This window comes from Lepisma saccharinum, chromosome 3, assembly GCF_977018435.1.
Source record: "Lepisma saccharinum chromosome 3, izLepSacc3.1, whole genome shotgun sequence".
NCBI lineage: Eukaryota > Metazoa > Arthropoda > Insecta > Zygentoma > Lepismatidae > Lepisma > Lepisma saccharinum.
Genome location: NC_139231.1, coordinates 85824653 through 85848008, shown reverse-complemented (window position 1 = coordinate 85848008; position 23356 = coordinate 85824653). Strand labels below are relative to the sequence as shown.

The following is a 23356-nucleotide window of genomic DNA, read 5'->3' as shown; positions in this document are numbered from 1 at the left end:
GCACGAAAACACAGCATCTCAATGTAAACAAAAACAATAAGGAAGATCACAGTGTAACATACCCAACAGGATACCCTCCCATAGTGAAAATCACGAGTGAAAGTGAAAGTGTATTGTGCATGTGCCATAAGGAATAACGACTGAACATAGACATACTACAAGGAGACAAGAAGAAGTCGGATCAAATAAAACAGTCCCGATGGCTAGAAACCGCAAAGGATAGGCGGTGTGAGCCACGATAAAGAAAGCCAGCAAAAGCAAGCAAGCAAGTTGCGGAGTGGCCCCCCTCTGGCTACAGGGTTCGTTCTTGAACAAACTGAGGCAATTCACAATTTTTATACAGCATGAATGAATGATTGTTAAAAACTTTTGTCTTATTCAAATCTGTTGTGTTTGTGGTACTAATTAATTGCTGGATAAGAAGGAGTCCAAAATTTATTATATGGTGGTTATTAATATTTTTAAGGTCATTACATTCAAGTAGCAAAAAGTACACAGCTGAAATACGCGTATTGACTAGGTGTGGAAAATGTTCAGGTGAGTACTGAGTGAAATTCGCATAATTCCTTGCGTAACAATATTCATTTTCATTTGTATCTATTTCTTAGTTGGTACGTCTTAATTTTACTTTTAGGCGAATTAATTTGCAACGAATTTTAAAAAAATATACCTTTGTTCTTCGCGGACAGAACAGTATTTACTATGTACCTCCGCTGTAAAGATATTTTGGTAAATATGCGATATCGCCCGAACAGGATAAACCGTAAGAATTTACAATATAGAGAAAGTCTCCAATTTCGTTAATTTTCGGTATACTAACTAATTTTGGCCTCCTAATCACGAATCTGTTGTAAAAAACCGAGGGTCACGTCTGGAAATTGTACATTTTGATGAAAAATTGTTCATTAGCGCCAAAAACCATCCACGGGTAGCTCCACAAACCATTGACGTTAGCCCCAAAAACCATCCACGAGTAGCCCCCACAAACGATTGACGTTAGCCCCAAAAACCATCCACGGGTAGCCCCACGAACCATTCACACGAGGTTAGGTTAGGTTCCATTAGCACTCATTTCACCCCTAAATTCATCGAAAAAATAGGGATCGTACTAGAATTATACATCATAAATCATTTTCTTGTAAAATAACGGCTTGGTTGGATACAATGACAGGAGATTACATTTTTGTTCGTAAAACTACACCTATATATAAAAAAAATTCAATCTGCTTTTTTTTTCAAATTTTCAGACGTGACCCCCAGTTTTTTTCAACAGATTCGTGATTAGGAGGTCAAAATTAGTTATTATACCGAAAATTAACAAAATTGGAGACTTTCTCTATATTGTAAATTCGCCCCCTTCTTTGCGTTCGCGGTGCACGATCGTGGTGCGGCACCTGGCATCTCTTCGGGTAAGTACCTTTTTCTTTTTACACTTTCTGTTCACGATAGCCCCACTATCCATTCACGGGGTCGAGGTATGCCTACGAGGTTAGGTTAGGCCTGTTAGGTTAGGTACCATTAGCACTCATTTCACCCCTAAATATGTGCTTCATCATCTAAAAAATTCCTCAGTACGTTCAATTACGCATATCCGGACAACATCGGTTTTTCTCGATTCACTCCTTCAGGAAATTTTTCCTCGCTTTGGGATTTACGTTGTTGAATTCCTTATAAAATAATCTTTCCAACGATATATGACACGTATTCCTTAGGAAAAGGACGTAAACTACAGTCTTACCTTAAATTGAAAAAAAAAACCGCTCACACGTCATCTTGTAAAACTACCACGTGATTGCTACACTGACAGGGGGTTACATGATCGAACGCACGGAACATTTGATTCAAGTAGTCGACGGTAATGGCGGCACGAGCTATCGTACAACGGAGATGCATGAATGACGAAAAATACCTTACTTACAGGCCAAATAAGTTGCACGATTCGAAAAAACAATTTCCCTGGCTTCAGAAAGTCCTTAAGAACGCAATTCCGTAAGTACTTTCTCGTCTTATCTCCTGTAAATTTTAAGAAATCGGTCTCCGGCTTATACTATCGTTGCCGTAAAAATATCACATGTTTCAGTATTGGGTGTATGAACCAATGTTTCTATTGGCATACAGCTATATTTTTGACATGTCCCTAAAACACACAAATTACCACTAATACGATTACACATAATATTGTTAGAAATGTTGAGTAAATGGGAGACATTACTATGATATTTATCCACTTTCAGTTCACAGAATTTGTACTAAGACCAGAGTTTTTGTCCAGACTGCATATGGGTGAAGTTCATACCAAATGGTCCAGCCCTGGTTGCTTGACCATTTTTAACACCTATGAGAGGGCATTATGTTTCTAAAACTTGACTTTGTTTAAAAATGGTGGCGATTTTTTGTTTCATGTTTCACCTGCTCTGGATTATTCCACGTGCAATGACCCTGTTACAAAAGGTGTTCGAAATGTTGTTCTGCTGCATCCACATTTTTACGGCATCTTTTTAGGAAAATTTGACTAAAAAGCATCAGTTACTTTTCTGAAATTGCTTCAGTTTCTCTCCTGATATTTTATTTCAAAGCATGTAATGTATGGTTTCAGGTTTTAACGCTTGGTAGCTCACCACGCAGACATCATGGAAATATTTTTTTCCTTGTGCAGTGCACCAGAAAGATTTTTGAGGAGTACATATGTTCCAATTCTGCTCCAACGTCGTCTAGTTTCTCCTCAGTAAGCACATGCCGTTTCACCCTTCGCTTCTTATCAAGAACAGATCCTATTTCACTAAATTTGTTCACAAGTTTTCGAATACTGTCTCTGTGTTGAACAGGAACATCTGGAAATTCTGCTGCAAAAATCATTCTAACTTTCCTACAAGAATTCGTAATGACGTAAAGAGTTGTACATATATAAATTCAGTGTTTTAAATTGTATATATATATATATATATAGCCTAGAATGGCATTATTAGTCTGCAGAAAAACACCAGTAATACGTAAACAAAAACAACAATCTAAAACACCTTAACACGTCATACACATGTGCAAACTGGACACCTGCTATCTGGATACTAAAGCACTGACGCATCCAGTGCCGAGTTCAACTGAAACATGTGGGCAGAATGCCCAAGTGCTCTCCCTGCCCAGCATGCTAGCCACTGCTGCACGGGCAACTTGACCGTAGAGAGCACTCTATTATATAAATCATCTTGATATGTAATACATATATACAATAAATATAAATTGTTGCAGTAAACCAGGTCAAATTTTTAGAATAAGCCATTGTTTTTAGCATTACAATAATTTCCCTAAATGCTTTCGACATCTTATCATGTCGGTGCTTGTTTCAACCACAACACCCCTTTAAACCTTGTGTCTATGGGAAGTGGGAATATTTGTGTAAAGTACCTTTTACATCTTCTGTTTGCCAATAAATATGACTTTTTGAAAATGCAAACAGTTCGAATTACTTTCGGAAAACTTCAAATTTACTTTCACAATCATTTGCGGTGGCTCAGTCGGTAACGCGTCTGACTACCATGCTCAAGGTCCCGGGTTCGATCCCCGGCCGGTTCAAATCCGGGAACTTTTCTAACGATGGAAGCGGCCCCGGCGCTCACCCAGCGTCGAATAACATGGGTACCTGGGGGAAACCCTGGGGGGTAAAGGTGGTCAGGAGCGTGAGGCTGATCACATCACCCCCACTCATGACCGGATCAAGAAAGTGTGGGGTGTTACCCCCACACCCCCTATACGCCTTCATGGCATGGTGCTAAGCACAGGGGAGTACTTTACCTTTACTTTAATCATTTCCACTAGTCTGCTATACTTTCTCTTTCTTCTATGAATGATAAACGTCTTGTCGATGGGAAGTTCAGATGCATAAGGTACTTTTTACATTTTTGCAATAAATTGCACTTTTCATAACTCTAAACAGTGGTGATTACTTTTACCAAGGTTCCATCCAATTTACTGGAACAATCATCAGCAATTCTGCAATACTCCATCTTTCTCCTATTAAATTTTGGAAAAGAAAAACATTAATTGTCTGCTAGTTGCAGAAACACGGGAAAACATGTGCCGAACCAAAAAGCACAGACCAAAAGCCTCTGCAAATTGCAGAAAGTGCTGACTGTTATGATGAAGAGTGCGAGTGAAAGGTATGTGATGTATAAGCATGGAAATTGCAATGTAATTGTAAAGATGTATGGAATTATGGAGCAAGTATTGCAGGTTTTTTTCTAGTAGTAGTAGTAGAAGGATTAGTGCAAAGCAGGTAATTTTGTGGCAAAACATACATTCTTGGTGAAAGCATAGTTTATCTTATTTTGTCAAAATTACTATCATCTTGTGCAATAAACAACAATTTCTGATGATTTATGTAGGTAGTAATGTGGACATGCAGGCAGGTGTTGGGCCAGAGCAAAGCGTCTGAAACATAAACATGTGATCACGTGCAAAGAAAGAGTTACCTCTTTATTTGAAATTTGCACAAGTATTCAAGTTAATGATGACAATTGTTAAGATTTAAAAAGAGGAATATTTTTTGGTCGAAATCTTGGTGATGATGAACAGTTCATATATTATTTGTGGTAGTGGTACAGGTATACATCATGGTGCAGATTTGAGTGTTTTATTTCAAAAGCAAACTTCAAAGCAGCTTCACATATTATTGCTGTTAATATAACAGCCCTTCCACTGTCCGCCATTTGTAAATATTCCAAACAAAACATGGTCGAGGTCGTTCCAAAAGTCTTAATAATAACTACTTTCACCAAGTTCACGAGGCCAGTTACTTTCTTTCGATTTGCGTGTTTCGTTATGACTGAATTCACCCAGTGTTACTATGTATATGTTTTAAGTAGGTTTTAATCGCTAGGATTGATTACCTTAGTATTTCCATACCTTTTCTTTTCCATCTCCTGCATGTGCAACCAACAATTTTCATGCAAATAGAATGCAGCAGGCTGTGCAAACTTATGAACATGGTCATTTGCCGAACCTAATTTTGACAGCATGATTCCTTACAAATTTATATACAGGGTGATTCAGAATTCCTATTACACACTTCTAGGGTTTGTAGAGGGGACTTAGTAGATCAAGTTTTGATAAGGAACCCATGTCCAGAAACGCACCATTTTGGTACTACACAAATGACAAGATCACATAATTTCACATCTCCCGCTTTACCTGCGTCACTACAAGAGCTGCTCGATGTGGCGACCCTGAAGTTCATTGCAAACAGTGTACCTCCGAAGGATGTTTGCATACACATGCTCAAAAATACCTAGTGTGTGCTGAATTGCAGCCAGAACTCGTGCAACCAGGTCTTCCTCCGACACTACAGGAGTCTCATAAACAAGATTCCATGTAGCCCCATACGAAAAAGTCAAGAGGAGTTAGATCCGGTGATCGTGGTGGTCAAGAAGTTGGTCCACCGCAACCTATCCACCTGTCCCCATATGTTTGATTGAGATGTTGTCGGACATCATGGGAAAATTGTGCTGGTGCGCCATCATGTTGGAACCACATGTGCTGGCGAATGTGCAGCGGCATATCGTCCAAGAACGGTGCCAATATTTCTTGCAGGAAGATTAAGTACCTCGGACTTGTTAGGTGGCCCGGAAGAAGGTTCGGCCCAATCAGATGACCATCGATGATACCAAACCATTGCAGAAATCCATGAGAATGTATGGGACGAGAATTTTCATCATCCCAAATGTGGCTGTTCCGACTGTTGAAAACACCTTCCCTGGTGAAATGCTCTTCATCCATAAAAGGAACAAGTTGAGGAAACTTGGGAACTTCCACACAACGGTGTAGAAACCATGCACAGTAATTGACACGTGGTACAAAATCTGCCAGACCTATTACCTGTACCCTCTGTGGGTGGTACGGGTGAAGCTGCTGGTCATGAAGAATATGCCAGACACTGCTCTGAGACACATTCATGTGACATGCAATGGTGCGAGTACTCTTTGATGATGGACCTCCTCTTCAACGTCGAGAGTGTTGCATGTCTGTGGAGCACCACAGTCGGCCCTGTTAACTTTGAAGTTACCTGTTTCTCGCAGCCGTTGCTCGAATCGGGCAGAAATTTTATGTGATGGAGTGACACAATGCGGAAAATGCTCTGCATACAGACGTTGCGCAGCTCTACCATTACGTCCAGCTTTGCTGTAAATTAACAACCTGTTGGTGTTCTCGGCAAATGTGTATTCATCCATACTGTACTGTCTTCCACAATGACCGAATAGCAACTGATGTGAAGGTCGAAGCACTCTGGATTGGAAACAGAGGACGTTGGAAGCAGCACACATGACATCAGGTGACTGAAGACGTCGCCCTCCGTCAATGTGGGTTGCCTACCGTGAAGCGGGAGATGTGAAACTATGTGATCTTGTCATCTGTGTAGTACCAAAACGGTATGTTTCCGGACATAGGTTCCTTATCAAAACTTGATCTACTAAGTCCCCTCTACAAGTGTAATAGGAATTCTGAATCACCCTGTATAAAATGCACAAGTTAGTCTCTCTGAACTTCGAAATTACTTCCATTAACATTGAAAAGAAAGAGCCGAAATTTTCAATATATTTTTTTTTCATCAGAACTTCTCACCTCCCTCAGTTTCCGATCCTCTCCCCCACTTAAATGCTGTCTGTTCTCACACACTATCTTCAATCAAAACATCCCCCGAGGAAGTAAAATACCTTCTCGCTTCATTGCCCCTCCACCGATCCCTAGGTCCAGATGAAATCCCCACAATATTCCTACTTGAAACTGCCGACTCGTTGGCTCTTCCTCTGTCTGCCTTACTCAACAAATGTTTCTCTAAGGGTGTGTTTCCGAAAAACTTCAAACGGGCCAACATTGTGCCCATTCACAAAACTGGAGATAAAAAATGTGTAAAATCCTATAGACCAATCTCACTTCTACCGCCTCTATCAATTATTTGTAAAAAAATACGTCACCATATATCAACACAGCACAACATGGTTTTCTTCCAGGCAGCTCTTGCCTAACAAATATTTCCGTCTTACTTTCGCATGCTGCCAGAGCTATTGATAATAACTCCCAACTTTGACAAAATTAATCATAAATTTCTTCTTCATAAATTATCATCCAGATTTAACATCCATGGCAAATTTCTCTCTTTACTCCAGGACTACCTCCATGAGCATGAACAACGTGTTATTCTTTCAGGTACCTCTTCTAACTTTCTTCCCGTTTTGTCTGGAGTTCCTCAGGGGAGTGTCTTAGGGCCGCTCCTATTCCTTCTGTACATGGATGACCTCCCTGAAAACCTGTCCTCCCTCCCTATCAATATACTTTTGTTTGCGGATGACTGTAAACTCTTTAAGGAGATCTCATCGCATCATGACATGATGATTCTTCAAAATGCTCTCACAGAACTTGTTAAGTGGAATTTAGAACTAAAGCCTCAGAAATGCTCTTTCCTTACTTATTCCCTAAAAAAGAACAAAATGGTGTCTACTTATTCTATTGAAAACAATCCAATCCAAAACGTTTCCACCTAAAAGGACCTAGGTATTATCATGGATGAAAAACTCACTTTTAATTATCATATTATAGCTACCACTAAAAAACCCATGCGCCTTCTCGGTCTTCTATACAGATTTAGCGAAATTCAAAACCTACCATCTCTTGCTTTATTCTTTAAATCTTTCATCTCGCCCATCCTTGAATACTGTTCCCCAATTTGGGCAATAGCCTCAAAAACAAATCTCACCAGAACAGATTCTGTTGCCAGTTTCTTTCTTGCAATTGTTCGCCATAGAATACCTTCCTTTCGACATGTATCCAAATCAGACACCATGGCTGCTCTGAATATTCACAGTCCATCCTTTCGTTGTTATCTAGCTGACATGAAATTTTCATACAAGATAATAAATGGCAAAATTAGAACAGATCTCCTAATCAGTAAATTCACACTTAGGGTACCCCAAAAGCAAACGTGCAACCTGCAACTCTTCCACAACCCAACCAATAGGCTATCCCTTCTACAACGCTCCTTGTTTTACAGGCTCCCAGAAATCTACAACAAACTTTCCCTGAATGTAAATATTTTCCTTCCAGAACGTAATTTTTGTATATTTCTGACCAAGAACATGTAAATCTATCCCATCTTGTTATTGTTTTTATCTTTTGTTATTTTTTGTTTCTACTTTATGTTGTTTCAGTGTAAAATGACCAAATAAGACTGTATCTGAAACTCTGAGTAAATAAATAAATAAACACATTCGTCATCCTCCTGTACAACTAGTGAAAATCAATATGCAATCAGAACCATAACCTTTATTTCATTTTCCGTCCCGTATATTATAAATTGCATCTATTTTATACATGTGACTGAAACACACATCATGTTCTGTTTGCATACTTAAGAAGAATTTATCAGGCATTATTTGAGTTTTTTGACACCTAATTTTAATTTGGCCTGATCACTTCCTGTGTGTAGCAAGGTGGTTATATACATTATTGTAGAAACCCAACTTTCAATAGCCAATGTGTTCATTATTTGTGCATTTTCAGCATAATTTGATTTGGTTACATGGCTTAATGCATATATTAAAGAGGCAGAATGAATTATTTGTGTGTTCTTCTAGCAATTTTTTTTTCTTCCATATACATGGTGGCTATTTGTTTATTATAAGTAGGAAACTGATGAGTGATGCAATTTGCACTAGCATAATCACTTACTTTGTGCCCCATCTAATGCAGCTTTCTTTACATATTCTGTAGATATGTTTGTGTGTGTCTGTGTTTGTATGAAAATATAATTTACCTAGCAAAATTATATGATGTTACACAGTTTTCATTACATTGCCTTAAAGATCCACCACCACATTTGAAACCTGGCGTGGGAACAGTGTCGCTAGTTAATGTCATGGGGAAGACTTTAGTTCGCATATTTTCCAAGGTTTCAGAAATCTTGGTGCTATTATAGTATTTGTCTCCTTTCTTCTTCTTCACATGGGTTCAACATTTTTATTCTGAATAATATCATTTCCCTCCCAAAATTCTTATGCCAGTAGGTCAGGTAAGTTGATTGACTTAGTTTTTGTGCAATTATTCTTTAGACTCTTCCAGCTGCTGACTCTTGCAACATTTCATAATTTTCAGTATGAATTTCATCACAGCTATTGCTTAACCTAACTTAAAACCAGCAGATTCATGTTCTACAAATGTGAAACCTTACTACGAGGCATATTCGGAAAGTAAGTACCGAAAGGGTGTAAAAAATAAAGTAAAATAGTTTTGTACCTTTTTTTTATTTTCATTGCATTCTACAGACCTTAAACTACTTTTCTACGTAGTTTCCACCATTGTTAAAGCATTTTTCGTAGTGTGGCACTAGTTTTTGTATCCCATCATCATAGAATGTTCCCGCCTGTGACGAAAGCCATCCATGCACTGCTGCTTCAACGTCGTCATCCTCGTCGAAACGCTGACCAGCAAGAAACTTCTTCCTCAGATGAAGAAAGAGATGGTAGTCACTTGGTGCCAAGTCAGGGCTGTTGGCGGATGAACAAATTGTTACCAGCCGAATGACGTGATGACATTTTGAGTTTGTTGGGCCGTATGCGGACGAGCATTGTCGTGAAGCAACACAATGCCTTCGCTAAGCATTCCGCGTCTTTTGTTTTGAATTGCACCACGCAGCTGGATTAATGTGTCACAGCAGGCATCTTTGTTGAGGGTCTGTCCTCTAGGCAAGAACTCAACCATTCTTGTATAGAGAAAACAAATCACAGACCGGACTTCACAGTTAGCTGGCCGATTGATTTTCTTGATCATTTCAAACCTTCAGAAAACTACGAAGAAAAAGAATGACCTGCTCCCACGCGTGCCTGTGGCTAACTAATGGATGAAGGACGTCAGCGAGAACTCCCACGGTCGCTACTGCATCGCTACAGCGGCAATATTTGCAAACGGTACTTACTTTACGAATACGCCTCGTACTTGTACAATTCCAAGAAGTTTGAGTGCCTTCCTTATTTGCCATTCTTAGTAGAAGGGTGCCTTCTCGCATGTTTTAGGTGACTTTCCCCATATGTTTTATGTTAACATTAGTAATGTTTTTCAGTTTTCATGTGTATACCACATTTACAAATTCTAACCCCACCTCCCCCATTATTTTGTTGGGATTATCTTTAATAGACAAAGAAGAAATGGAATTCATTTACAACTTATGTCCACATTTTCTGTTTTGTGAATTCAGTGGCAATTTTTGCAAGAGTTCCATTTGTATTTGCATGCTGCGTTGGAGCTTGGAGGTCAATTCACAATCTTGCCACCAAAGGTTCATGGTTCAAGTACTATTCGACATAAAATATGGATAATACAAGTACAAATTTGGATTTTTGTATTCATTTAGTTTCTTTCTTATTTTCAGAGTGGTTCGAATTATCCAACAGAGTGTGGTACCAAGTTCAGCAATAGCCAGTTGCATGAAAAACATTTCTACAAATACATCTCCATTGTTGCTGAAATTCACACCATGCTTATTGTAAGTTTGTATTATTACTATTGTATATGATCTCTTTTCTTGTATCTAAAATTCATGTGGGGCTGTGCAACAAAGTTATAAATTTTATACATTTTCCATAACTTTCAAGGGTCTGTTGGTTGTAGTTCATGTTTTTGTAGAACAAATATTTATATTTCATATGCCATTTTTTTTAAAGTATTGAGATATGGAAATATATTTTAAAATGTTCACATTATCCATTTTATTATTTCTAGTACATTATGAGAACCAGAGGGACATAACTCCAATTTATCGAATTAAAAGGAGAGAGGAAATGATGTATCTTTAGGAATATGTCTGACTCTTAAAGAAAGAGTCAGTAAATTGGAGATATATGACTCCACCTTACTGCTAACTATTAGAAGTGGTGATATGTCAGTCTGACTCCAAATAGAGAGAGCTCTTCAGATGAGTTTATTTAAGCAAAACTGATAACCATGTTTTTGGAGTTACGCTCCTCTCGTTCTCATACGATGAATGAATGCAGTTTACTTTTCAAACTTATGTTTTTCATTTAAGGAGGCCTATCTTTTTCCCGGTATCACATAGCAGTTGCAATTTAACTGAGAAAGCAGTACAATTTACACTACAAAGAGGAATAATTCCGAATTTGGAACCCACTTCTAATTAAACAAAATTTTTTTGTAAAGAGAGTTTACACAATTCTGTGATGTGATGTATAATTTATGTACCTTTATTATATACTTTAGAAAGGATAAAAATATTTCATTAGAGTTTCAGATACACTGCAAACAGCTTAAAACTTTATAGTGTTGATATTTATATGCCAAATTGTATCGAAATAGGAAAACACGTCTTTGCATATAATTTCATATTTAGCCTTTAAAGTTTAGAAATGCCATCTTTAAAATGTGGAACCATACGTGAAATTTCTCATGTTAGGTCAGAAATTATTCAATTATTTTACATCATTACTATGTTTTTTGCAGTGCAGAGCCATTGAAAAAGAAGAAAAAGTTGGACCCTGCCATTATAAAACAAAGAGAAGACAGGAGAAAGAAAAGACTGGAAAAGCAGATTAAAAAGCTTGAAAAGAACAGGCGTCAGCTTAAGCCAATTGATGAACTAGAAATTCCACTATGTCTTATAGAGCAAAAGGAGTAAGTATTGTTTTTCACAGTACAGAAGTGATTGTAATACTTGTGCAATGTATATATAGTTGTTGATGTTTATAAAAATATCATAAACTTTAAATAACATATTCTAAAATCATTATCCTCAAAAGATACTTGCATGTCTCCAGAGTAGTTTTTGTAATACTTATCTATTATGTTGTCATTCTAATTTATGTAGTTCATGTAATGTAACTTTTATGTGAGTTAACAAAGTAGAATTCTTAGATATAGTATTGTCATGTTGTTGTTATTCATTTCCATTTCTCTGTTGAGGCATTCATGCTGTTGTCAATATTGCAAATCAACTTAAATAAATAATGGTTCTATTGTTGTTTTACATTTTCATGTAACAGAAACTACATGATTCTAGACAACAGGCTCCTGTTTCTTTGTTTTCACTTTCTACATCTATTTATATTGTTATGTTTATATGTTTATCATGACAATGGGAAGAATTTATTTATTTATTAACACCTTGTTTTAAATGTCGGAGTTAAGACCGTACAAAGCCTTTTCTTCCACTCAACCATACACATTAAATTATACATTATTATGTTAATGTTAGAAAAAAATAATAAATACCCATGACTACCTGGGATTCAAACCCATGATGCAATTTTATCACATGATTCCTCAACCCACCGAGTCTAGCTAAGTTCCTGTTTGTAGTTCAACATATTGTTTTCTTTTTATAAAAACTATGCAAATGCTGGTTATAATATATTTCCTTATAAAAATTTCCCATCCCAAATAGATTTACAACTGGTGCAAGTGATGTCTCCAGGTTCTATGTGGCATGCACCAAAGCACTTCTGGTGCTATGTAGCTCAGAGCACCTTGAACTGCATCGTGTAACACTTTGTTAACATTATAACGTTAGGACAGCATTTTTGATGATGTGTTGTTAGTGATGGAAAATCAGGAGTATAGGTATTCCAATTAAGTAAAGTTGAGGGTGTTTGTATTCTGTCACAAATTCAGTGATTGGGAAATTAATTCCACAGGCATAGTATGTGGTTGAGCCATGTGTCAAGAGAAGAACCATGTTAACATATGAAGTGATGTTATAACATCCCATATCATTGTGCGTGGCAAATAGTGTTCAAATCATGTGTGAATCGAGGATTTTTCTTTTGACTAGAAAAAATACCTTTCTTTCTCATGGATTTTGATAAATGACATGCATGCTGCACCTATAGTTCAATCTGGTTGTGGAGCATGCTCTACTAACCCCTGAATCTTGGAAGGTTTGATGCAACATTTGAATATGTATAATTTTACTCAATGCCCGAGGTAAAAAGTAGATCCGATAATTAAACATTTTACAAGAAGGGAATGTTAATCATTGTTGAAGTCAGTCTCAGTTAATATTCATGCACAAAGAGAAGCTGGAATACAATAAAAACATGCATTTGCTTATAAATACTCAGTGTAGTAAGATGTAGTTTTTTATATATACGAGGTATATTTTATAATTAGGGTCAGTTTTGTGCTCAGGTTGGCAACACTGCCTGCTTGGCGTTTTGCGCATGCGCGTTAGTTACCGGCATGACTTGCACGTAAACAGACGCCATTTGTACGTTGTGAAATGCTTGGTGTGGTTGTGGTGGACAATGAAAGTGGTGCAGGTGATTGAAAATCCCGCTGAGTGTGAGATACGATCAGTGATCAGGTTTTTGACTGTGAAAAATGTGAAAGCGGCAGACATTTATCACCAGTTACGTGAGGTGTATGGTGAGAATGTCATTGTTGAAGGCAAGGTGCGTAAGTGGGTATATCTGTTTAAGGTGGTCGCACGAATGTTCATGACGAACCACGACCAGGATACCCCTCAATCATAATGGTCTCATTGGTGCATGATATTGAGAGTGTGATACAAGCCAACCGCCGTTTGACAGTGTCAATGCTGTCCGATTTGTTTCCACAAGCTTCACGTTCTGTACTGTACACGATTTTAGTGGAGAATTTGAAGTTCAGAAAGCTGTGTGCTCGGTGGGTGCCCAAAATGCTCAGAGGAACACAAGAGTAAGCAAATGGCAAGTGCATTGTCTTTTTTGACACTGTACCAAAGTGAAGGTAACGAACTGTTGAGCCATATCATCACTGGGGACGAGTCATTGGTGTCCCTCTACACCCCCGAAACAAAATAACAATCCAAGGAATGGCGCCACACATCATCCCTCACAAAGGTGAAGTTCAAGCAAGCGACCTCCACCAAGAAATTCATGCTCACCGTCTTCCGGGGTGCTTCTGATTGAGTTTCTGCCGAATGGACAAACAGTTAATGCAGCCATGTATTGCAATACTCTCAAGAAACTATGCCGAGCAATACAGAATAAACGTGGAATGCTGTCTTCCGGTATCATGTTTTTGCACAACAATGCACGGCCACACACTGCAGCTGCCACACAGTCGCTCATTGACTCATTTGGCTGGGAGCAGATGTACCACCCTCCATACAGTCTGGATCTCGCCCGTAGCGATTATCACCTATTCCTCCACTTGAAGACTTTCCTCGTTGGGAAGCAATTCAACAGCGCCGATGAAGCCAAACAGGCCGTGATGGATTGGCTGTCTGACCTGGCGGCAGATTTCTTTGATGCTCATCTACCGCTACAACAAGTGTCTCAACAACAATGGGAACTACGTTGAGAAGTAGCTGAATGTACATATGGATAGCCACAGAGGTAATTAAATTTCTTCATGTGCATGTTTTCATTTTATTTCAAAACTGCCCGTAATTAAAAAATAAACCTCGTACATACAACATAATTTCTGTGTTGAAACACACGAAGTAGCATGCCTCAAAATTTCGCAAGGAATGAGTGGAAGGGCTTTAGTATTGTAAAACGAAAGTAAAAGTAAAGTGCTCCCTTGTGCTTTGCACCATGCCATAAAGGCGTATAAGGGGTGTGGCGTTAGGGCCCCACACTTTCTTGATCTCGGCCAAGCTGGGGGTGATGTGATCAGCACCATGATCCTGGCTGTCTTTACCCCCCAGAGTTTCCTCCAGGTACCCAGTTTATATGACGTTGGGTGGGTGCCGGAGCCGATTGAACAGGTTGAAAAAGTTGCGGTTCTCCCCCGCTGGGGATCGAACCCGGGTCTCTTGCATGGTAGTTGGATGCCCGAACGACTGAGCTACCGTGGCAACTTTAGTATAGTTGTTATTTTAATATAGCAGTTGGTTCAATGGGAGTAAGTACATCTTTTCACTGAATCTTGTCCTGATCCTCTGGGATCATTTTCTGCTGGAGATTCACCTGACTGCATTCACACTTTCTCCATTGTTACTAATATTACAATACAGATGTAGATTGTGGGTTACATTCGAATGTCGGTGCTGGGTGACTTCCAGATATCATACTTCCTTTGCTGAATTTTAATTTATCTGATACCACAGTATTATAGGTATTGTTGTTTCTTCAACATCCTGTACTTTGAATCTAAATAATGCTACGTAACATGCCTGATGGAACAGGATTCCATCCTCCTGTATTGCTCATTTCTTGATAACCTATTATGTCAATATGTGAGGATAGATGCCACCATTGTACACCATTAGGTTGAAGGAATTTAACAGTGTTTTCTACTCTGCACCATGTGTGTAACTTATCTACATGTAGTGAAAACTTGACTAGTAAAATGTTCTTTCATTTTGCTTTCAGGCAACGTTCCAGAAGCGTGCCTCCACTTTCAGAAAGCGAGAAAGATGCTAGGATCCTCTTGGAGAAAGAGTGGTCCGGGTATCGTTACAAGCAGCATCTTGCAGAGGTTAAGATGATCGACCGTATCATATCTTCTCAGGAGAAGGCATTGGAAGAATTGAGGAAAGAGTCTGAGGAATTGTACATTGAAGCAATCCAAGTAAGTTAGAACCAAATCCCTACATAACAATTTTATAATGGGAACTATGTCACAACATTTCGGTATTGTAATAGAGAGTAAATATAAGCTTGGAGTGTCTTTTGATCAGGAATTCCTTGTATTCAGAGATGTAACCCTTAACACATTCGGGTCTGGCCTCATAATACAGCATTGTTACCTCTGGTCTGCGGTTTTTGGTTGTTTTTCAAAAAATCATAGAAAAAATATTTTTAATTTGTTTTTATTTACCACATATTTCTTAAATCTACAAAACTTCCTCTTTTCAATGAACAAAAATTTGTTAAATTTTATTTTAATTTTCAGTCGTTTTTTAATATTTTTTTCAGCAATGTTTTGTGAAGAAGAAAAAAGTACAACATTGCAACAAATGTTAATATAGATATATTTTAAGTTTGTAATCTGGAAATTTCAATAATTAACTACATAAACTATCAATACTTGTTTTGAATGTTGCATAAGAATACTTCTTATGTGCACATAACAAAAAATAATTACAAAGTACAAGTAATTATCTTTAGTATGAAAAAGTGGCTGCAGGACAGGACCAGACGATGTATCAGTTGGTTCTGCGTCATCTGTAAAAATTAAACAAATAAATAAATAAACTAAATAAATAAAATAAATTTTCATTTTACATACACTATACAAAATAATAAATGGAAAAACTAAAAATACATCAGTGCATTTAGGAGAATCAAGCAAGAGGCAAGATGAATAGACCCAAACAAATTACCTCTTCTCACTTCATTCATAAAATACTAGAGTTTGCAACACTGTTTGTATTGTCGACAATAATTATTACGAATATACCTACCTTCCAAATCTTCAAATTCATCTTCATCATCAAAATCGTCGCTAACTTCAAACTCTGAGGCGGAATCCTCTATGCAGTCTGGATCTAACGACGCCATTCTAAACAATGCACAGTACATCAACCCGACAACAAACAGTCACAGGTGCGAGATAAAAATAGCACATGAGTCACCTAGGGGTCGGAATTTCAACAGAGGGGCTTGAATGAACACGCGCATGAGACGAAGTACGAGCATAGCCCGTCGTTCAATCGGAAAAGCGATTGCATTCCGCAGGACGGGCTATGCCCGTCGTTCGTCCACATTGACTTTAAGTGCACTGCAGGCTATGCCCGTCGTGAGACCCCAATGTGTTAACCTTTTGTGTCCCAAGCGTCTCGATCGAGATACCCAAATGTAACCCTCACGGTCCCAAGCATCTTGATCGAGACGCTGTGTCAAGGTTGTAGTTTTTACGTTATAACTTTTCTATTTTTGGCTAGATTTTCGATTTTTTTTTTGTATTGTTCCTAACACATGTATTTAACAGAAATGTTTCTTGCACCTTTTTTTTTCTTCATGAAAATGGAAGTGAAAAGGGACTTCCCTTTTGCATCTCTTTTCAAGGTCAAATTTTTGCCGACAAAGGAAGACCGGCTTTGTTGTTCTAAAGCAATGCTTTTCACTCCCGCCTGTTAACTGCATTCGAAGGAAACGTGTTTATCAGTATCCGATGTCAAAATGAAAGTTTTCCGTGAGGGCGCAAGCAGGGGGTGGGGGGAGGGGGAAGACTGGTTGTTGAATCTGCATTGTGAGAATGGAATTTCGAAGCGCGCTGAAGGAAACCTTTGTTTTTTTAGCACAAGTGTCCACAAGTTGCAACAGGGGTTACCCTGCATTGTCTAAAAATAGAATTTCAAACACCATTTTTTTTAAGAAAAGTATTTTTGAGGGGGTTTCCCCCTTTCCCCCTCCATATATACGCTGAATGTGCATAAACTATATATCGTCTGAATCTGTGATTCATTCTGCGTACAACGGTATATCTTTAATATCTCTAGGGCATTTAGTTTCTGAGCTATAGTCATTTCAATGTAACTCTGCAGTTCGCTCAATTCCGAAGCTTGAGACAGTGCCATACAGCCTTTCGTTTCAGGGGTACAACTTGCGTAATATTGGTCATATAACAAAAATGAAAATATTTTTCTGTTTCTTAAATGCCAGCGATAATTTCTATGTGCATTTTGAACTTTTCATATCCTTTTTTTCGGGGGTGAGGGGGGGGGGGAGAAACCCCATTTTTTAAAAAAAAAAGTATTTTCAGGAGATTTCCCCCCTTTCCCCCTCCATATATATGCCAAATGTGCATAAATTATATATCTGTGATTCATTCTGCGTACAACAGTATATCGTTCTTATCTCCAGGGCAAATAGTCTCTGAGCTAAAGTCATTTCAAGGTACCGCTGCATTTTGAAGCTTGAATCAGTGGCGTGCCGACCATTCCTTCTGGGGGTACAACTCAAGTTACATTGGTCATGTGATAATAATGCAAATTTTTTTGTGTTCCTTACATGTCAGTGATCATTTCCATGTGCATGTCGACACTGTCATGTACTTTTTTCTTGAGGGGAGGGTGAGGGAACCAATTTTTTTTCCCGAAATTTGGAACTTTGAGAGTCCCCCCCCCCCCAGCACCACATATATGCCGAATTTGCATAAATTTCATATAGTCTGAATCTCTGGTTCATTCCACATACAATGTTATATCACTCATCTCTCTAGGGCAATTAGTCTCCGATCTACACTCATTTAATTGAAACTCTGCATTTTGCTCAAAATCTGCTCGGGACAGAGAGGCTTACATGCGAAAATGGCCTTGGGACTCAAAAGGTTAAACATCGATGTGGAACAAAGGATGCTACATAAGGTGTTTTGGTCAATGGATATTCCATGAAGTGGTGTAATTTAGTGAGACTTGGGAACACCCTGTAATTCATTTAATGTTCCCGATGTTTGTTTTTTTCATTGTTACATGAGCTTTAAAGTATGTAAGGATTAATTTGTTGATCGCTGCAATGGCTCTTTGATGCATAGGAAGTGGGGCCTTGCCTTTCAAATGTCAACAGATTTTGTCTAAAAAGAAAAGAGACTAGGAACTGGTGCCTTTCAATGTTAAATGTCAATTGTACTAAATTTTATTGACAAATGTAAACCAAAATTAGCCATGTCAAGACTTCATATTTACATGCTTACAAAATCAGCGATAGAGCACATTGAATATTTGGCCTATTACCTTGTATCCAAACATTCAAGGCATTGGTGTTTGAGTGTACTTTTTAATTTATTTTTTATCTATTTCAAAAATCTGCATTTCAGAAGTCCTACAATCCTAGCTTTGAGTACGCATAACCTATAAACTGTAAGGGATATTCACACTAACCATTCAAATCAAAATTCCAAATCCTGGATTCAGTGTCTGAACCTCCCAATGGCATAGTGGTAACACCGTCACCTTGTAATTAAGGGATTCTGGTATGATACCCAGTGGAGTCACGTATTGTTTTGAATTCCATTTTAAACTGTAGGTCCAATCCCACTTTGCCTATCAGTAATATAGAAACCTGTGTTTAAAAAAAATCTTGGCTTAGAATCTCACGGGTGGGTATTGAGTTAAGATGTGATGGGTGTGCAATAAGGATGCATTGTATAAAAGTGAAGTATATAACTAACTAACTAACTCCCTAGCCTTCTTAAACCCGAAGGTTCATGGCTGCAGCAACACAGGCCTTCCATCTTTCCCTATCTTGAGCAAGTTCTATATACTCTTTTCCATCCCTACCGATTTTCCTTAGGTCCATCTCAACATTGTCCCTCCATCTTGGTCTTGGCCTTCCTACAGGTCTCTTACCATCAGGTTTCCCAACAAGAATCCTGTAAACTCCTCTTTCCTCTCCCATTCGTGCCACATGGCCTGCTCACCTAAGTCTTCTTGATTTAATTATTCTAATAATATCGGGACATGAATACAAATTATGTAGTTCTAAATTATGTAACCTTCTCCACTCACCTGTCTCCTCATTCCTTTTAGGTCCAAAGATTTTCCTAAGGATCTTATTTTCAAATACTTTCAATTTATGTTCCTCTTTCAATGTAAGGGACCAAGTTTCGCATCCATGTAATACTACAGGCAAAATTACTGTTTTGTATATTTTAACTTTTAGTTCCTTAGATATTAAACGAGAAGACAAAAGTTTATGAAGAGAGAAGTAACATGCATTTCCTGAATTAAGCCTACTTTTTATTTCCTCTTTAATATAATTTTCATTTGTTAATATTACTCCTAAGTATTTGAATTTGGAAACTGGTTCAAACAAGTTGTTATCAATAATTAGATTTTGTTTATTACCTAACACTTGGTTTCGGCCTGTAAGCATATATTTAGTTTTCTCTTTGTTAACTTCCAAACCTATCTCTTTAGCATTTTCGAAAAATATTTTAGCATTATTCTTAATTGTATTCACATCATCCCCCAGTAAGTCTACATCATCTGCATATGCTAAAAACTGAGTCACACCATTTAATTTTAGTCCTTCTTTAGTTTCTTTTACCTTCCTTACAGCATATTCTAAGGCAAAATTAAAGAGCAATGGAGATAATGCATCTCCTTGTTTTAACCCATCATGAATTGTAAATTTGTCAGACATATTAATACCCACACGAATTTTACTTTCTGTTTCACTGGTGCATAATTTTATCATCCTAACAAGCTTCTTAGGTATTCCAAACTCTACTAATATATTATATAATTTATCTCTTTTGACCGAATCATATGCTTTTTTTAAATCAATGAATAGCTGATGGACATTTTGATTATATTCCCACTTTTTTTCAAGTGTCTGTCTGATGTGAAACATTTGATCTGTAGTTGATCTGTTACGTTTAAATCCACATTGATAATCACCTATAATTTCATTAGCATATGGTCTTAGTCTTGTTAAAAGAATGTTAGACAATATTTTGTATGTTGTTGAGAGTAGAGAAATTCCACGGTAATTATTGCAGTTCATTTTATCACCTTTTTTAAACACAGGAACCATTATGGATTCTTTCCACTGTTGAGGGATTTCCTTTATTCCATATTAAACAAATTAATTTATGAATTTGACATATTAATGAATTTCCACCATATTTAATTAACTCAGCTGGTATTAAACCAATGCCAGGTGCTTTATTATTCTTTAGCCTTTTAGTAGCATCTTTAACTTCAGTCAAGTTAGGTTCTGGAACTAAAGGTTCTGCTGTGTGTACTTCATTCACTTCTGATTTATCTCCTTCATGGACATTTAAAAGGTCATTAAAGTAGTTCTTCCATCTATTTAGAATATCGCTTGGGTCAGCTAAAAAATCACCGTCTTTATCTTTTATCAAGTTTACTTTAGGTTGCCACCCCTTTCTAAACTCATTTACACCTTTATATAAATCTCTTTTATTTTTAATTTTTGCTGTTTGTTTCAATTTCGTTAATTTTGCTTTTCAAGTAATCTCATTTTTTACTTCTAAACGTTCGGTTAACTTCTCGCTTTATTCTATTATAATTGTTTAGAGTTGTATCGTCAGAGTTATTTAACCACCTAAGTCTAGCCTGATTTCTTATTTCTATTAGGTTATGACATTCATTATCAAACCATGGCTTACTTTTTCTCGGTTTATGGTATCCTATACCTTCTTTAGCTGCTGGTTCTATTGCATTACGTATGTGCTCCCAATTCTTATTTACGTCTGTTTCATTTATATTTTCATCATCATTTAAATCCTGCAAAACATCAAATCTATTTGACAGTTTAATTTGGTAATCTTTCTTAATTCTTTCATCAGTAAACTTTCCTGTATCAAATTTTAGAACTTTTAGATTTTGTTGCTTATGATTTATCACTGAGAGTCTTTCTCTTAATTTAGCAATTACTAAATAATGGTCACTGGCACAGTCAGCACCTCTATGTGTACGAACGTCAATTATACTAGTATGCCTTCTCTTATCAATGAGAATATGATCTATCTGATTATGAGTTTTACCATCTGGAGAAGACCAGATATATTTATGGATATCTTTATGTTTAAAAGTGGTACTTTTCACAATTAAATTCTTTGAGGTTGCAAAAGTAATCAATCTTATACCATTATCATTACTTAATTCATGAAGACTTTCTTTACCAATCGTGGGTTTAAATGTCTTTTCTTTGCCAATCTGTGCATTACAGTCACCTAACAGAATTTTCATATCATACTGAGAAAATTTATCAAAGACCTGTTCTAACTCTGTATAAAAATCATCTTTAGTATTATCATCTTTATCTTCTGTTGGTGCATGTATGTTTATTAAAATAATTTTACACCACCTACCCTGTAAAACTGCATATGCTATCCTATCATTAATAAATTCTACTGTTTTAAGAGCCGATATAATTCTATTATTTAAAAAAAAACCTGTTCCAAAATTATGATTTTCAGTACCACCATAGAAAAAAGTATAATTTTTAGTTTTAAAAATTAAGTAAAGTGAAGTATATTGTTTATAGAATTTTTCCGACTGTCAGTTTGAGTATCTATTTATTTATCTATTTTATAGATTGATCCTACACTTGTGCCATTTTCTGCAAGAGGCCCTGTGAGAACTCCTCCAATAAAAGACTATGATAGTCCTGATGGAGAATACATCGACAGAAGCAAAAAGTGGGAATGAATTTGATTATAGCAGTGATCTGTAGTTGTTGAGTGAACAAGCTTTTTGATTTGAACATGTGTTGGACCAAACTTTGTGAAATCTGGCTGCATTGTTACATGCAACACACACAGTTTGTAGAATATGTTATGTCACTTGCAAATTGTCAGAGCACAATTGCTATAATGTGTAAATAAAAGTTATATAATATATAGTAATTGCTGTTATACATGCTTTTATAAACTGCATGATGCAGAGATTTTAGTTTCAATTGGAAAGCTACCTTCAAAGTAGACCAATAACATTACATTAAACTTTACAATAGTCACAACAATTTAGTCCATATTTTTCAGTTCATCCGTGGTCACCCTCAAGCTTCTTAGCAACACCTTAAGATAGGTTAAAACTAGGGATGGCCAAATCTGGATTTTTTTAAATCTTGAATCCGGATAGTAAAATTGGAAAATCTGGATTTCGGAGAAAACCTGGATATCGGAGGAAATACGGATTTCGGAAAAAATCTGGATTTTTGGGAAACATCTGGATATCCGAGGAAATCCAAACTTTGGAAAAAATTCAGATATCGGAGGAAATCCAGATTTCAAGTTGTTTCCTGAATCTGTTTGCAGCCAATTCCATTTCCATACTGGAGAAAGAGTAGTAGCTAGGTAACTGAAAAACAATGAGCTTTACTGTTGTGATGACAGCATTGTGAAGCTACAGCTGTTCTTTGTTGCGGCTAAACATGTCCACATTGTTCGATGTTTTCTTTAGATTTTTTATCAGCGATAGCTGTTGCACAAAAGCAGAATTTTTCATTGATTCGATAATTTCGTGCTCAATTCATGCATCTTCTGACGCCAAAACAATATTATCACTTACACCTGCTTCTTGTCCCGGAACTCAAACAATGGAATCGTATACAACACAAAGTGTCATATTTCCTTCTGCTTTTGAGCGAACTGTTCCTGCTCTCGTATTTCATACATACAAACGTTCTGATTACATGTGATTGTTGCGGAACCAACATTTTGTTAAGCTGTAGGATTTTTAAAGGGAGACTGGCAGTTGGGAGATAGGCCAATGCTCTTCCAGGGCTGTCAAGCCATGGATTATTTATTATTAAAAATGAAAAATGTAGGAGTACTGATAAACGTAATGCAATCATCTCATTGAAGAAAAAATCCAATTTATTGCAAAGAACAGCCAGCTTCAATATAATTTTTTAATAAAATATTAAAACAGGAAAGTAGGGTGGAACAGTTTTACAAAGCT

The 23356-nt window shown here is 37.2% G+C and overlaps 1 protein-coding gene across 1 annotated transcript; it reads left to right on the top strand.

Moving 5' to 3' along the window:
* The first annotated feature begins 287 nt into the window (after positions 1-287).
* On the top strand, positions 288-22308 carry mRpL40 (mitochondrial ribosomal protein L40). Its single transcript, XM_083118952.1, has 5 exons — positions 288-537; positions 10412-10525; positions 11497-11667; positions 15351-15549; positions 21989-22308. The coding sequence occupies exons 1-5, from the start codon at positions 530-532 to the stop codon at positions 22100-22102; spliced, it is 606 nt and encodes a 201-aa protein (XP_082975078.1). The 5' UTR covers positions 288-529; the 3' UTR covers positions 22103-22308.
* Positions 22309-23356: the final 1048 nt, after the last annotated feature.